General features: G+C 46.7%; 1 protein-coding gene across 1 annotated transcript in view; it reads right to left on the bottom strand.

Moving 5' to 3' along the window:
• The window catches only part of SLCO2A1 (solute carrier organic anion transporter family member 2A1), an 82,210-nt gene that overhangs the window by 24,458 nt on the left and 39,948 nt on the right, over window positions 1–17,804 (bottom strand). Inside the window, exon 3 of the mRNA XM_014789481.2 lies at window positions 14,427–14,589. Within this exon, the coding sequence (XP_014644967.1) occupies window positions 14,427–14,589 (163 nt within the window). The remainder of the gene's footprint in view (window positions 1–14,426; window positions 14,590–17,804) is intronic.

Raw genomic sequence — 17,804 nt, 5'->3', positions numbered from 1 at the left:
TGAGTTGATGCATTTCTAAAGGCCCATAAATAAAAGGGCTGCTGACAAGTTTTCAAATAGGCTTCTCTTTTCAGAGGATTCAAACAAATTTCGAGTGTATTTTGTACAAGGAAATAAGCAAAGTTTGAAGTTCTCTAAAACCACTTGTTGTCACTTGCAAATATGCTTGGTTAAGCTACCTATGTCATCTGTCCAGGTGTGATAGAGCTCCCTGTCCCATGCTGTCTTGTAGGCTATTGGGGGGGAGGGCAAGGCCAGGTCTACACTGTGTGCAGCAGTAGTTTAAAGATCACGTGAAGGCACATGCTCATACTGGGAAAGAGGTGCAAAGAATAGGCCCCACTCCCAGTTCAGCCAATGAAGGACCACACCCAAGCCCATGTTCTGCAGTGTGGACGATGCCTGCTTTACAGGGGGAAAGCTTGGATGCTGAGTCCTGAAAAGACAGCAGAACCAAATTTCATTCATTCTCAGTTGTTTAGGTATTTGGCCAATAGCGACTATGGTACACAGATCATCGAAGAAGCAACCACAATATTGCGTGGTCAAATAAAAACCACAGTGAGATATCACTTCACATCCATCAGGATGGTTACATTATCAAAAAACAGAAAACAACAAGTGTTGGGTAAGATGCAGAGAAATTAGAACCCTGTGCATTGCTGGTAGGAAGGTAAAATAGTGCAGCCACTGTGGAAAACAGTATGGCAGTTCCTCAAAAAATTAAAAAATAGACTTACCATATGATCCAGCATTTACACTTCTGGGTATATATCCCAAAGAATTGAAAGCAGTGACTTAAATAGTTATTTGTACCCCAGTGTTCATAGCAGGATTATCCACAATAGCCAAAAGGTGGAAACAACCCAAATGTCCATCAACGGATGAATGGATAAACAAAATGTGATATATACATACAATGGAATATTACTGAGCCTTAAAAAGGAAGGGAATTCTGACACTCGCTACATACAGAATGGATGAACCTTGAAGACTATGCTAACTGAAAAAGCCAGCCACAAAAGGACAAACGTTGCATGCTTCCACTTACATAAGGAACCTAGAATGGACAAACGCATAGAGACAGAAAGTAGAATGGTGGTTGGGGGCTGGTGGAAGGAGGAATGGGGAGTTAATGTTTAATGGGAACAGTTTTAGTTGGAAAAGATGAAAAATTTTTGGAGATGGATGGTGATGATGGTTGTCCAATAGCAAGAATGTACTCAATGCCACTGAACTGTACACTTAAAAATGGTTAACACGCAGGGGCCAGCCCAGTGGCATAGTGGTTAAGTTCGTGTGCTCCACTTTGGCAGCCTGGGGTTTGCGGGTTTGGATCCTGGGTGCAGACCTATGCATTGCTCATCAAGCCATGCTGTGGCAGGTATCCCACATATAAAGTAGAGGAAGATGCGTACGGATGTTAGCCCAGGGCCAATCTTCCTCAGCAAAAAGAGGAAGATTGGCAACAGACGTTAGCTCAGGGCTAATCTTCCTCACCAAAAAAAAAAAAAAGTTAAAATGCTTAACTTTTATATTATACATATTTTACCACAATAAAAAAAAAAACAGCTTGATACATACTGAGTTGGGAGAGTACAGGGTGCCAGGGAGCACATGGGAAAGGCACCAAACCCAGAGTTGTTGGAGAGAGGATTTGGAAAAGATTCCTGGAGAAAGTGGCCTCTGAGCTGAGAAGAATCAACAGGAGTAGACAGAAGATCAGGGGGAGGAGGAGAGACAAACAGCATGTGGAGGGGCACAGAGGTGTGGGTGGCACACCCATAACAGGAAATGAAGTTTAGTGTGGTTGGCATGCACATACAACCAGGGTGAGGCATGGCTGCTCCTGGAGGACTTGTGTGTCCTGGGAAGGGCCTGGATTGTATCCTAAGGAAAATCCCAGAAGGGTGAAGATCATGAGGGGAGCAGTACAATGAACACACTGGAGGGCTTAAGACCAGTTTTCAAGGCCCGTGTGTAAGAAGTGGAATTAACCCAGACATTTGGGTGGTAAAACAGGTGACGCTGAGCATTGCCTGACGGGCAGAGAGTGCTGGCCGGGTCCTCAGCTTTGCAGGTGGTGCTGCAGAGCCCAGAGGGCGGGTGTGTAAGACACACAAGGCCAGGCTTGTTGCAGGAGAGCAGGCGCTTGAGAAACAAAGGACCAGAGAATAAGTGTTTCTTTTAAGAGTTCTAGTTCTTGATTTTGCTGATTCTTATAATTTTACTAAATTCACAAGTATTAGAACATTGTTGCTGGCTTGGCTGGCAAAATTATTTTTTGTGGGACATTTAATGGTCATCGAAGATCATAAAAATGTTGACTGCTTATAAGTCTTTATGTGGCATGTTGCATGGTATGGCAACGCCACAAAAATCCTCACGAAATTTCACCTAATGAAGAGTCCAGGAGGCAAAACTCTTTGGGGATCATTGAACTGTTATCATTAACTTATAAAATGTGAGATTACATGTCATAAACTGCCTTTATTAATTTAAAATGCATATTTTCAAAAATAATCAATTGGCCCCAATTAAATCCAAGTCTACTGAGTTGCTCTTTGGCTATCCTGCATTTCAAAATGATTCAAGATCTCCCAACCAACTCTCTTTTTCTTAGGCCAGCCTGAATGGAGCCAAATTCATCCTGGACCAGGTCTGACACAAGAGAAGGGGAAAGAGCAGTTAAATCCACCCGAAGAGGACAAGGCTTCCTGCAAGAGCTTCCCTGGGAGCTCTGCCCTCAGGGAAGCAACAGCTGGCTGTCCTGGACGCAGGGAGCCCGGAGCCAGGAAGAGCAGGGCACGGCAGTGGGTAGGACCCACTGTTCCCCAGCTTGACGTCAGAACAGGTGTTTGTGTTGAACGACGGAGACAGACATAGTTGGCTTCCTAAGAACTCATGCCTGGGACTCCTTGCAGTGGGTGGCTGTGGCCAGTTCACTCTGGTGAACGCAGAGTGTTCCAGAATTTAGACCATTAGGCTCTTCTCTTAAAAATAAGAGGAGAGGGATAGGTGAGTCCAAGGGCTGAAAGAAGGGGGAGGAAAAGACCTTGCATCAGGAGCCTTGGGCAGAATTGGGGGCCTCAGCTTTCTTCGCCCTACTCCACCCCTCTTCTCCCTGGAGCAGATTCCCCAGCTTTCTTCAGGAGCTCAGGTCCACGTGAAGGAAGAAAGAGCAACCGCTCCCCATTTCTCAGGCATTTGAACAAAGGCCCCGTACCCAATTACTCTCCACTGACTTATGGAAGCACATCGCCCTCCTCCTCAGAGGTTGCTAGCTGCGACCTCCCCACTGCGTCAAGTCCTGTGGTAAGGTCAGAGAAATGCCTGCCTATTCCAGCCACCACAGACTCCGCAGGCTGCCTGCCTCCATCTTGGAGGGGCCTGAGAAAGGGAGGGAGGGGAATCTATTCATTAGCTGGATGTCAGTCTGTTTCTCATCTTCCCCATGGCAGACTTCTGGAAGGCTCAAGTTCATCAGAGCACATTCTTTTTCCCACAAGACACCAGAGGTCCAGCTGTGCCAGTTTTCACAGGGCTGTGAAATGCTAACTGGAAACAGGCTGGGACCTCTCCCCTCCTCTAGCTATCCCAGTACCACCCGATCTGCACGTGAGTCAACCCTCTGACTCATCCCACAATTTAAATATGCAGAATTTCAGCTCTAATTTCTGGACCCCTCAGTGGATTTGGAAAGATAGGGGATTCTGTGGCAGGAAGGTCTACTTCCCTAGAATGACACCCATGGAGACGGGGTAGATCTGGGCAGACCAAGGTCTGGCCATTCCACTGTTCAAGGACACATCTTTCAGGTATGGCCAGGCTGAGGCTGGCTGGAAAGCTGTCAAGGGAATAATAAGAGGTCTCTGTACAAAGATCCGGAACTTGGGCCGAGAGAGGACCCTAGAAGGGTCAACCAACATAGGAAGGCCAAGGAGAGTGGGGCTTTCCTTTGACTAGTCATTCTTGTCATTGTGTTAGAGGAAAGAGAATTCTGCCAGGAGACAGGGGGGCGGCAGCAAGTTCTCTTTCAAGTCATAGTTCTTGAGAGCCACCCATTACCTCCTCAATCAGAAGGGGGCATGGCTTGTGGGTGAGTAGGGTTAAATGAGGAGGAAGTTAGCAAGACCCCAACCTCAGAAGCAATTAATAAGAGAACAATAGGAAAAGGCAGGGGTGCTTCCGGAGAGTTTTCTGGAAGCATGGCCAAGGTGCCAAGCTCTTGGGCTATCAGCAAACTCCTGGAACCTCATTCAGAATGCTGCACTCTGAAGGACCTATTTCCTCATCCTCCTAAATTCAGCTACTCAACATTTCTTCCCGAAACTCTGGCAACACCCACCGGCAGGCCTGGAACAGGCTGTCCCGAACTCACTTATGGTTTGAGATCTCAAAGTCATTTGTAAAGTGGGTTGTTTGCACATCAGAAGTGATTGGGTTCCAAGTGGAGTTCGCAAAGCCTTGTTAATGCATAATGTCCCTGTAAAAATATGTATTTTAATAATATGTAGACTAAGCCTCCACTTATAAAATGATTTTTATGGGCATATGCATTCTGAGTTTCATTTTGGGAAACTAGGAGAACATATTCTTCCGCACCAGCAGAAACCAACAGAGTGGAGGTTGACAGCCTGGGTCACATCATGAGACAATGGAAGGAATTCACATCTTGAAGCCAGACAGACCAGGTTCAAATCTTGGTTCTACTGCTCACTGGTCCGGGGCCTCTCAGAACCTCAGTGTCTTCATCTCCAAAACAGATATAATAATGCCTACCTTGCAATATTCTTATTGGGATTAAAAATAATGAATATATTATAGCCTGAGACATAGTGATCATATAATAAGATCAATTTTCATCCAAAGAGGCCAGAAACTTTGAAAAATTTGAATGGATGAGGGAGATGGCAGAACCCTGGAGACAGGGAAGATTGCCCAGGTTTTTAAGAACCTGGGGACTGGGTCCAGAAACTAGAGACAAGTAAGATCAATGCTGGTCACCAGCAATAGACGGATTGTAGTAAAGGGGTCGTGGGGCTAGTGGGCTGCTTGGAAGGGTTTACGTCTGTGCAGGAAAAGAGTGAACCTCGGGGGAGTGGAAGGAGAGAATCGCTCTGCTGTGCTTTCAAGACTGAGTTTCCAAGACTGGCTCTGTGGCTGAGGCTGGACCTCCCTTCTCACACCCGCACCCTGGCCCTAGAGGGGGGCCATGGGGAAAATACCTACTTGTATTGAGGAGGCCATGTGACCCACGAGCCGGGCGTGAAAGGGCAAGTCCACTGTTCATGGCACAACGAGGCCGGGCATTACACTGCTGCCAGGGGGCTTTCCCCATCCACAGCCTCACTCTTGCACACGTGTCTACACCCTGAGGAATCGCCAGCAGGCCAAGGACGGAGGCATCGCCTGCTCAACTCATCATCAAAACTGTTTCTTAGTGGAGAGGAGGGAAGGAAGACAAACCTGAGCGAGCAGGATGGAGGCTCAGAGCCATTTATTTTTCTTTCTTTCTTTCTGTCTTTTTTTGCTGAGGAAGATTCAGTCTGAGCTAACATCCTCTGCCAATCTTCCTCTATTTTGTATGTGAGCCACCACCACAGCATGGCCACTGATAGACAAGCGGTGTAGGTCTACGCCTGGGAACCAAACCTGAGCTGCCGAAGTGGAAAATGCCAAACTTAACCACGAGGCCACTGGGGCTGGCCCACAGCCATTTAATCTTAATGTTCGAAGAGATGTGCACTTACTTTGCAGTTCCCAGTTGGGAGTGAAGCAGAAATTATTGCTCACAGATTTATTCAGTAGGCTGATGAGGCACTCTTTGAAGGAAAAAAAGTGATTAGCTGAGCCAAGGTGAGTTCAAGAGCCAGTCATGCTAAACCAACCTCAGTTCCTTTGTTAATGGGGCTCCCAGACAAGCAGGAAGCTGTAACTTGGTGTTACTTGACTGGAGGAAGGCTTTTGACAAAGCCTGTCATGATATCCTGGTAGAGAAGACATGGACACATGGCTGGAGAGTCCTCTGGGAAGACCCAGCTCAAAGCGTGCCCAGTGCAGGCGTTGACGGGTCGGTGTGACCTGGAAGGTGGTGGCCTGAACTGTGTGTACCACTCAACACCATTGTCATGGGCTTGAGTGAAAGCAGGGAACAGCTGACAAATTTGTGAATGACATGAAGCTGGGAGGAATGGCTAATAAGACAGTCCAAAAGCTGAAAACTCAAAATTAGACCTGAGGCTATAAGGAGAGGCTCCAACCAACGAGAAGGAAGCTAATGGAGTCAGTTTGGGCTGCTACCCCAAAGTATCATAGCCTGGGTGGCTTATAAACAGCAGAAATGTACTTCTTACAGTTCTGGAGGCTGGAACTCCCAGGTCAGTGTGCCAGCATGGTTGGGTTCTGGCGAGAGCCGCTTTTGGGTGGCAGACTGACGATTTCTTGTGGTGTCCTCACATGGCCAGAGATAGTGAGCTAGTTCTCTGACCTGTTCTTGTAAGGGCACTAATCCCATTCAGGAGGGCTCCACTCTCATGACCTAATCCCTTCCCAAAGGCCCCACCACCAAATGCCATCACGTTTGTTCTGACTTCTCTTGGTGTTTCTCCTTTTTAGATCTCTGAGCAATCCAAGCTCTGAATCCTGAAAAGTCCTTTTGTTCCTGAGAGAGAGAAACCACACTTGCTGGTTTCCTGCCTCCTGGGGGGCAGCACACTGCCCAAATGTGCCTGGTGGTTCCCATTTCCAGCCTTGAGCCACAGGAGGCGTCTGGGCACAGCCAGCAGCCTCGGCTCTACCAAGTGTGGCAGGAAGAGCAGAAAATTCCTCCTGTGTCCTCTGGGGGTCCTCGGGGAGCCCAAGGCCTCTTGCGGGAGGGTTCAATGGTTTCTTCGAACCACACTCCCCAGTAGGACACGGGCCCGTACCCTATTTCCGTGGGGGCTGTCCCCTACTCCCTAACAGTTTTCTTGGGGTGCCCAAAGCCACTGGAATAGTAATCAGCCTTTCTTTTTCACCCTGGATCTGACTCTCCTCAGGAGACACTGCCCCCTGCCATAGGTGGGCCCAAGACACACAGTCTGCCAGGGGTCCTGGAGAAGTGACTCTCCCCAGGGGAGCAGGACGCAGGAAACAGCTTGCAGGATGCAGCTTGCCGCCTAGGCACCTCCTCTCCCCAGACAGAAGCAGGCCTGCCTCCCCAGCCTCATTCCTCAGCAAGAGAAATGACTAAACAAGCCTGGAGGGGCCGGATGGGGATGAGGAGCCATGCTCAGGCTCAGGTCTCCACTCAGGCCTCAGCTGGAGACCCAGGAGAACAAGAGGTCATGTTTCCAGGCCGGCCAAGGTTGTAGGGGTGGGGGTCGCGGGGGCGGCGGGTGGTGGTGGTGTGGTTGTGACTTGCCCACAAAACAGATGTTAAGAGAGCCTGACAGCGAATCAACTACCCTCTCATCAACCACTGGACCTTTAGAGAGGCCTCCCGCCATTGCCATGGAGACAACCAGCTCTCCTGGAGCCCCAGCCCCTTTCCTGGTCTTCCCCTGACATCCAACACAGCAGCCTAGTGTTTTCTATCATTTCTCCACATTGGTTTCTATTCTTTCCTACACTGTGCATTAAAAAAATATTCCAATTCAAAGCTCACTAGGTTTTGTTGTGCTCATCTGTTTGGGACTATTTTTCTCTCAGTTGACTTAATAACACCCATGTGTTTTGTGATTTCTTTTCCCTCTTGTTGTTTTCTCTTCCTTTTCAAGTTAAATAGATCCAACTGGCCAGCAAGTGCAACTCCTACCCCCCACTGCCCACCCACTCACCCCCTCAACACACACACACTTTCCCCTTCCCCCCACGCACACTCCACCCCCACACACCCACCCCAACCCTTACCACACACACTTTTCCCTCTCACATACACCCCCATCTCCCCACACACTCCCACCCCCACTTCTTCCCTCACATACCTCCCCATCCCTGCCCTCCCCAACTCCACACACATCCACCTCCCCCCACACCCGTACACCTGCTCACCACTCAACGTCCTACACAAACACCCCACACACTATACACAATTACCCCACAGATACATTCAGAATTCTCTGCACATGGTGTGCTGTTCCCTCCCTCCACAGCCTCCACATGTATCCATCCCGTACACAGCTGGGTGCAAACCACTGAACAGCCCCGAGCTTGTTTTCGAGGAGCAGTTCTCTCAGTGGAAGGATCCTACATGGCTCCCACGGTTCCGTGGAGGGGGTTCTGCTGTGGGGGTTGGGGAGTTGATCCCAGGCCCTGCGTGTCCTTCACAGAGAAAGGGACGCAGTCACTCAGGAGCCTGAGATTTCCCCTCCTTATGCTTTCCTACCACCCTCCTTCCCAGGGACACCCTTGGGATGAATGAGCATGGGTGAGGGGCTGGAAACTTCACAAAGAAAGGACTAGAAAGTGACTCTTCCCTTTCTTTTCTTGACTGCTCCAAAAATACAATCCGCCCCCGGCCCCCATCCTGCAGGAAGCTCCCTGCCCGTGTGCATCCATTGTGTGCGTGGGGGCAGACTTCCCTCTGTGCTTGGTTTACAAGCTTTCACAGGTTACACCTAATCCTACCAGACAATCGCTTCTGAAGACCCTCCTCTTATCTCCTGGGAGGACTGGTCTCACGTTGGCCTCTTTCCCGTCTACCAAGACCTCTCTGCCCCTTCCAGAAGTGGTCTCAGAGGCTTTGGCTGGGTAGCCAGTCTTTTCTCTAAAGGCGCCAGGGCACATTTCCGGACCCCACTGACATTTAGAAAATCTAAACATTCATAAATGTCTTCATGGCCTTTTTAAAATTAGCAATTAGCTGTTAAAGGTCTCTATGATTCCCACAATGTTCAGCTGCTCTTTACTTTTTTCCTAAGACGTATAGTTACTCTTCATTTCCCGTGTTCATTTCTGGAGCAGCTTTGCTCCAAGAGGAAGAAATCAGCAGTCAACACACAATAACAGGTCTGGGGTCATTGTTTACAAGTAAAAGATTTCAAATACCACCACCAGGGCAGACCAAGAGAAATGTGCTGAACTGCTAACACGGGCCAGGCACCTTACCTATACTATTTCCTTGTAATTTTACTCTCAGAACACCCTGAAAGCGAAGGTATTATTGCTCCCAATTTATAGACACAGAAACTGAGGTTCAGAAAGGTGAAGTAGCAGCTCGCCTAAGGAGACTTGGCAAGTAAATGGCTGAGCTGGGATTTGAATGTTGAAGTCCATGCTCTACCCCTCCTACCAGGCTGCTCCAGCTTGAGGATCCAGGAATAAAGCAGAACAGCAGCTCAAGCTTCGATGGAGAGAAATCCTCTAGACACACATGTGAAGATGCAGCAGGGACCATGCTGAGGGAGGGGCCCTGCTCTGGACCAGAGCAGAGGACCCATGGTGAGGACCAGGGAGAAGCCGCCTTCAGATGCCCCAGGGCGTCCAGCCTGTCAGCCATGAGCTGTCAGACTCCGCTCTCCACAGGAAGCAGCATGCTTCCTCATGTGGGACCCAGCATAATACATGTATTGTCTCCACCACGGCCAGATACAAGAGCCACCACTTAATGGTTACTGCACGTGCCAGCCACTGAGCTAAATTCTGAGCACGCATCCTCTTAGCCCTTGCGGCCTTGTGAGGGGGAGGAAGTGACCCAAGGCTGTGCCGTTAGGGAGTCTCAAAGCCCGGATTCAGCCAGGAGACCGCCTGACTCCAGAAGACCGTTTAGATTCACGACACCATTCAGGGTGGTGCACTTAATGAAATTCGTTTGCTCCTAATGACCTTGCATAATTCAAAACTAAAGTTCCCATAGGAATACATTTGAAGTAGGAGTCGCATTTCAAACTTTTCCCATGAAGGGAGACTTTATGAATATTTTTATTTGCACATCTTAGCATAGTACACGCTCATGCTGCATTGGCACCCAGGGCATGGCCCCAGCTAGATCCCACGGATGTGGCTCCCGGGCCAACGTCCTCCTTCCTCATCCCACCCACTGGCACTGGGAAGATGGCGTGAAGGTAGCTCAGCTCTGAGCACTTCCAGCTGCTGCTCTGATCCCAGCCAGAGCAACAGACTGCTGTGTCCTATTGTTGCAAAGAGAATTTACACAAACAAAATGAGCAACAACAATGAAAAAGTTCACTCTCCTGGCCAGCTATTCCTCTCTGCAGGCCTGAGAGGCAAGCCGTGGTCCTTTACAGTCCCCTTCAGTCCTCTCTCAGTGGAGTTTGGCTAAGAACACCGAGGTCAAGGCAGAACGGCAGTCTTCCCCTCTAAGCAGGGAGGATTGTGGTGGGCTGAATGAACCCAAGCTGACAAACCATCCCTAACAAGAAGCAGAGTGATTGCTTTCAGAGGCCCACCCGTCTCTAACCACCCTCTGTGGTGGCTGCTCTCTGTGAACCAAATGTCACTGGTGTGTGGCCCAGGCCGTGGGTAGCCAACCCACCAGGCTAAGCAGGTCACGGTGTGTGGCACCTGGCAGGATGCCCTCCTCTCAGCCTGGCCCCAGTGCTCCAGGCTCCCTTGCTGATTTCATTAGCCCAGTCTTCATGCTGACAGGGAAGGGCAGGGACCATGGGTGGGCTTGGCCAATGGCTCTCTGAGAGGGTGGCCGGCTCTCTGACTCTCCTTCAGAGCTGGCCTCAAACCCCTTGTCTAGACTGAGGGGGAGAAAGAGCATGGCAGGACCTCCAGGCTTGGGTCTGTGTTCCTCCCAGGTATACTTGAAGCAGCACTTGGTCCTTAAATAGTCCAAATAGATCCAAGGCCACAACGCACTTATGAGAAATAATTAGTTCCCTGGTGATTTATACAGAAGTGGGAAAAGATTCTCATGAGCAGAGCCCAACAGATATTTCACGTTTAGGCCTTGCTGTTCCGGCTCCATTCTTTTTCCATTCCAGCCGCTACCTCTCCCCACTGTAGGTCTCAAAACCTATAAAGGAATCCTTTCTATCATTCTAAGTGATTAATCTCTTGAACCTGATCTCACATATGACTGAAAAAAAACCTCTGATATTTAAGCAAACAGGAATCAATTATTCCCTGAGCACATCCCTGGGTGGCTCATTTATCCTCAGACGTCTTCAACTCTAATACAGTGGATTAAGGATAAGCATTTATGGATTGGGCCTCTCACTGCTGCTCATCACAAAACCACTTCGACTTCCTACATCCCTTAAAACAAGTGTGAATTTATCCCAAGCCAATAAATTATCATAAAATTAGCTCCAAAGCAGTGATGTTCCTGGGGTGCCAAGTAACTGCAAATGCAAAACCACTGTGTAGGGCTACTTCCCAACCCAGATCACACAAAATTTCTACAGGGGGAAAAAAAATCCCACTGCAAATGACACCACAGTCAAACATTACAGAACATACAAGGAAATAATCCACTGTGAACAAGAGCAAGCAGACACAAAAGATGGGAGGATTAGCATTCTCAAAACTTGAGCTAATAGAACAATCTGAAAAAGACTATAAAATAAATACATTTAAAATAATTGAAGAGACCAAAAGAAAAATAGAAATGGTAAGGAAATACCAAGAAACCATGAAAATAGGGCAGAGAGATTTGAAAAAGTATCATAAACTTTTAGAAATTAGCCAAATATATTGGAACCATTAAAATTTACAATGTAGATTGTGGGTTAGACATCAGATTAACAGAGCTGGAGAGAGACTAAGTGAACAGAGAGACATGGCTGAGGAAATCATCCAGCATGCAGCGCAGACAAATAAAGTGCTGGAAACTACAAAAGAGAAGACTCTAGAGGGAAGAATGGAGAAAATAGGAGTATGCAACAATGGGAACATTTTTGCCTGAGAATTTTTCAGAATTAAAAAGAAACTTTAATCTTCAAAAGAAATAGCACACTGAATTTCCAAGCAGAAACGCAAAAATTAACCCCTACTCAGACACTTTTTGGTGGACATGAAGAAAAACAAAGAAGGGAGAAAATCTTAAAGACAACTAGAGAGAAAAAACAGAATACGTCAAAAGGGATGACAATTAGGCTGATGGAGAAGTCCCAATACCATGAGAGAGACGCCAGAAGACAGAGGCATGGTGCCTTCAGAGTGCGGAGAGGAAACAACTGGGAATTTAAAATCCTGTTTGTAGCTAAACTATAATTCAAGAGCAAGGGTAAAATTAAGACATTTTCAGACACAGACTTAAAGAGTTTCTCACTCGTGGGCCCACCTGAAAGTAATACTAACGGCTGTACTTCAGGAAAACAAGGAAATTAAATCAACAAGCATGGGTGAAATACAAGAAGCAATGTGAGCAAAGAAACCAGTAAACTTGTGGGTAAATATAAATAAGCACTGACTTATTCATAAATAACAACAACTACAATAATAATGACCACTGGGGGGAGATTAAAGACAGGCGGAACTAAAACACCAGTCAACAATAACATGGAAGATGGGAGAGGACGGTGGGCATTAAAACACCCTAGGATCCTTGTTTTGCTCTGTTGGAGAACAGAGACATTCATCAGCTTGAGAGTTTGTTAAATCACAGGTCAAGGTTAAAATCTAAGGGTAGTGTTGAGGCATACCGTGCTCATGGATTGGCAGACTCAACTTAATAAACAAGTCAATTATCCCCAAATTGATCTATAAATTTAATGCATTTCTAATCAAAATTCCAGAGGATTTTTTTTAAGATATAGACAAGCTGAATATAAAATTTATACGGAAAGGCAAAAGAAAAAGAGTAGATAAAACAATTTTGAAAAAGAAGAATGAATTTGAAAGATTCACACTACCCAATTTTAATACTTAACTATAAATCTGCAGTAATCAAGAGAGTGTGACAGTGGCAAAGGAACAGACACATAGACTAATGGAACAGAATAGACAGTCTAGAGATAGACCCAAATAAATATAGCCAATTGATTTTTTATAACGGTGCAAAAAAAATTTAATGGAAAAAAGATAGTCTTTTTGACAAATGATGCTAAAACCATTTAACATCCATATATAAGAAAAGGAAAAAGAACCTTTCTTTTTAAAAAAGAGGTGTCTGACAACCCAAGTGTCCATCAACAGATGAATGGATAAATAGAATGTGGTGTATCCATACAATGGCATATTATTTAGCTACAAAGGAATGAAGTTCTGATACAAGCTACGTGGGTGAACTTTGAAAACATGATGCTAAGTGCAATAAGCCAGGTATAAAATAACAAATATTGTATGGTTCCATTTGTATGAAATATCTAGAACGGGCAAATTCATAAAGACAGAAAGTAGATTAGAGGTAACCAGGGACTGAGGGGAGGGAGAAATGGAGAGTTAATGAGTACCGAGTTTCCACTTGGGGTTGATGAAACAATTATAGAAATAGTGGTGACAGTTGCACAACATCGTGAATATAATTAATGCCACTGATTGTATACTTAAATTGATTAAAATGACAAATTTCGTGTTATATATATTTTAAAGCAATGTATTAAAACCATTGAATTGTACACTTTAAATGAGTGAACTGTATGGTATGTGAATTATCTCTCAATAAAGCTGTTAAAAGCAAAAAAGAAAGAAGAAAAGAGGTATCTGAAGGAAAACTGGTAAATCTTAATCGTCAGTATATAGGTGTCTGTTAAATTATTTTCTTTGCTATATTTTGAATTTTTCATATTAAAAATAAAATAATTTTTAGAGAAAAGGGAACTCTGATCAGGTAGTTCAGTGTTAATTCTGCGTTTATGAATTATGTAAAATCCTCACGCATCTCTCCCTGCCACAGGGCACATCGCTAAGAATCAGAGGCTCCCCGTCACAGAAGGGCCACTTGTCTAAGAATCGGGAGGCCCAAGTCTTTTCTCCCCAACTGACTGGTGTCCTTGGGAAAGCTACTGGACATCTTTGAGTGTCAAGTTCTCATCTTAGACTTTTCTCTCCCCTTCACAGGTGTCCAGGGGATCAAGTGAGATCATAGTGTAAGTGCATTGTAACCTCAAGGATGAGGGACAAAGGCACAAACGTCAGGAAGTGTTACATGTATGATTAAACGTGGAGAAAGTCCACAGAGCTCGTCATGGTCAACGCTGTGACCACCTCCCGCTAAGCCTGTCACAGGCACTGCTCACAAACATCCCCACTTGTGTGCAGTGGATCATTCCTGGCATGAAGCACAGGGAATCACAAAGAATCACACAAGCCGGAGCTGGTATAGCTGCTCCATAGCTCCACATAGTTCTGTATGTTCTGACTTCCAGATGTGCTTTGGGGAGAAACAAAACAATAAAAGCCAAGGGAACTCTCCGGTGGGAGAGGACAGCATGGCCCAGAGTGGTGTCCATTGCCCCAGAAGCATCCCCACCAACTTTGTGAGATGCCCGATCATTCCTTTTCCCCTCGGGGCAGGGGTCAAGGCCACTTACCAACGCTGGCCAAGGTGTATTGGTAGGGCTCTGAGAGGAAGTGTGGGAGGGTGAGGACGAAGGCACCTGAGGCTAGGAGGAGACCCCCAATGCCAATCAGCCGCGGACGGTGCACCCGGCTGCCAAAGTAGCTGACGAAGATGATAAGGATGGCGTTGCTGATCTGTAGAGAGAGTAGAGGGGCCGAGTGAGACCAGAGACTCCGTCCTCACCCACCCACAGAGGAGAGCTGACTGTACCTTGTCCAGGAAAAGCAGAGAGGCAAGAGGATGCCCAGCGTCAGCTGGGGCCTAGCATAGCTGCAGTGTCAGCCCTGACCAGAGAGCCTCGCAGGGGGCAGAGCATGAACAGTTTTAGCTCTCGCATTGTCAGAAACCGTGCCCAGCCTCAGCCTTCTAGACCAGACCAAGGGAAGTAATTGAAGACCATGAACAGCTCATAGCCTAAATTTCAACTATCTTAGGACCAAAACTTTTGGGGCAAAATCCAAGGAAGCATGCAGTTCTGGCTGGCTCCTGGGCACAGCACATGTTCCCTAGTTAAACTCCCCAAGAAGCCCGCTTGGTATTCAGAGTAACCATTCAGCAACACGCACTATCTCGTTTCATCAGGCGACAACTCTCATTTTACAGACAATAAAATCGGGGCTCAGAATATTAAGTGACTTGCCCATGTCCCTGGGGTTAGGAGGTGGCTTGAACAGGGAAAGTTATAGCCTTAACCAGACTGGTCTACTGCTTCTTGGAGAAGTGAGTTTCTGCCCCAGCAGCTCTGCCCCTAACCTGCCCCTGGCCCTCCCCGGGGCTGGCTCCCACTTCTGTCGATGAGGGATGAGGACTAAAGCACCCCGAGGCCCTTCCCAGCTAGAAACATCAGTGACTCCATGTTCCTGGTGCTCCCTGGAAGGTGTGCTCTCTGAGCCCCACCCAGAGCCAGGGAAGGGAACTGAGATCCTAGCTTGAGAAACAGGGTCTTAAATGGTAAAAGGGGGTGCTGGCAGATCTTCTGACCACGACTCCGTCCAAAGAGATGATCTTCTGCCCCAGAAGAGGGAGTAAATTCACTTGGACTGGAGGAGCCCTGAATGTCAGCACCCACAGCCCCCGCCCTGGCCACACCACAGTCTCCTTCTGGCTGGAAAAGCAGCTGCCGCTGTCTCAGGACATAGGGGTCAGAGTCTTGCTGTGTGAGTCTTGCCAAGATTACCGACGACCTCCTCATCGCCAAATCCACTGGTCAGTTCTCCATTCTCTTCTTACTTGATCTCTCAGCACCATTGAGTCAGTTGACCATTTCTTTCTTCCTGAAACACTTCCTTCGCTGAGTTTCCATGATACCACCTTCTCCTAGTTCCTTCCCCTGGCTGCTCTTTCTCAGTCTCCCTGGCTGGTTGAACTCTCAACTCTCAGAGCTCAGTCCCTGCACCTCTGCTCTTGTCTTGGTGAGCTCATCCAGTACCATGGCTTTATATGTTCTGTATGTGCTTCTAATTCCCACAGGCTTAGCGTAACCCAAATCTCACTCCTCATCTTCCCCCCAAAAACCTGGTTCCCCCTCCCCAGTCCTCCTCATCTCAGTAAATGGCACTTCCATCCTACCAGTGGCTCAAGCAGAACATCTGAGCATCATCCTTGACTGCTTTTTCATACCCACATCCAACCATCTGCAAATCCCATTGGCTGGACCTTCGATAGCCACCCAGAAGCTGACCACTTCTCACCACCTCCACCACTGCCACCTGGTCTAAGCCACCATCATATCCTGTATGAATTACTGTAGTAGCCTCCTACTTGGCTCCCTGCCTCCACTCTTGCATCGCTGCGGTCTCTTCTCTAGCCAGCAGCCAGACAGGTACTGATGAAATGTCAGACCATGTTCCCTCTGCTCAAACCCACAACAATAAAAGGCCAAGTCTGTCTCCAAGCCTCCAGAGCCCCCGGAGCCTACCCCCCTTCTCTGTTCCAGCTCAGATCTGCTCTCCTACCTCTCCCCGCTCCCTCCCTCCACTCCAGCCGCTCTGCCTCTGCCTATTCTTTGAACACAGCAAGTGCATGCCCTCCTCAGGGCCTGTGTGCTCGCTGGGGCCCCCTTCTCATCGAACCTACTTGAGATCTCTGCTCAGATTGAACCTTCTCATTAAGGCCTTCTCCGAAAATGAAGGGGGATGGGAGTGGATGACATGGGTGGCAAACGGTACAAACTTCCAGTTATAAGATAAATAAGTCCTGGGGATGTAATGTATAGCATGGTGACTATAGTTAATGATACTGATTGTATATTTGAAAGTTGCTAAGAAAGTAGATCTTAAAAGTTCTGATCATGAGAAAAAAATTTTTAACTATGTATGGTGATGATTGTTAACTAGACTTATCATGGTGATCATTTCACAATATATACAAATATTGAATCACTACGTTGTACACTTGAAATGAATATAACATTAAATTTCAATTACATCTCAATAAAAAAGGAGTTATTTAAATATATTTACAATAATTAATAATAATGTTATAGTATATTTAAACATATCTTAAAATTTAAATCATATTTAAATATATTTTATAATTTAAATTATATTATTTAAATATAATTTAATAATTTTATTTATTTATGCTTTTTCCCCCAAAGCCCCAGTAGATAGTTGTATGTCATAGCTGCACATCCCTCTAGTTGCTGTACGTGGGACGCGGCCTCAGCATGGCCGGAGAAGCGGTGCGTCGGTGTGCGCCCGGGATCCGAACCCGGGCCGCCAGCAGCGGAGCACGCGCATTTAACCGCTAAGCCACGGGGCCGGCCCTTTAAATATAATTTAAAGAATAAAAAGTTATTTAAAATATAACCACCCCTCCCCTCCACAACTTTATTTTTCTTCATATCACTTATGTAATCTGATCTCCCATATTTTATTTCTAAAAATAAATGTCATTCTATCATTAGAATGATATATGAGAAGAGATTTTGCCTGTCTGTTCATTCCTGTCTCCCCAGCACCTAGAATGATATCTGATACATAGCCGGTGCTCATTAAATATTTGTTGAATAAATGAATGAATGAAGGAGTAAATGGTTGGCTTTTTCAAGAAGAAGACACAATTACCCAGGAGATCCCGCCGGTGTGGCCAAGAGTAAGATGGTTTATGGTACACAGAGAAAGGGGATGTGAAGATGTGTGAGGAGGCAGCCTCGCCTGATCCAGGGAGCTGCTCCAGCCCCTGGATAGACGTGGTTCTAGGACATTCTGAAACCTGTACCTGGAAATAAAGCTTTATTTATGCTTCTTTGATTTTATTTCCCTATCATTTTTCATGAAATGGTTGTAAATGTCGGACCGTATCCGCTGAGCTAACAGAGGCTGACTTTAAAAGGTCTGGGGGAGGC

Source organism: Ceratotherium simum, chromosome 5 (assembly GCF_057802395.1).
Source record: "Ceratotherium simum simum isolate JZ-2026a chromosome 5, ASM5780239v1, whole genome shotgun sequence".
Classification (NCBI taxonomy): Eukaryota; Metazoa; Chordata; class Mammalia; order Perissodactyla; family Rhinocerotidae; genus Ceratotherium; species Ceratotherium simum.
This window is presented reverse-complemented; position numbering and strand designations above follow the sequence as displayed.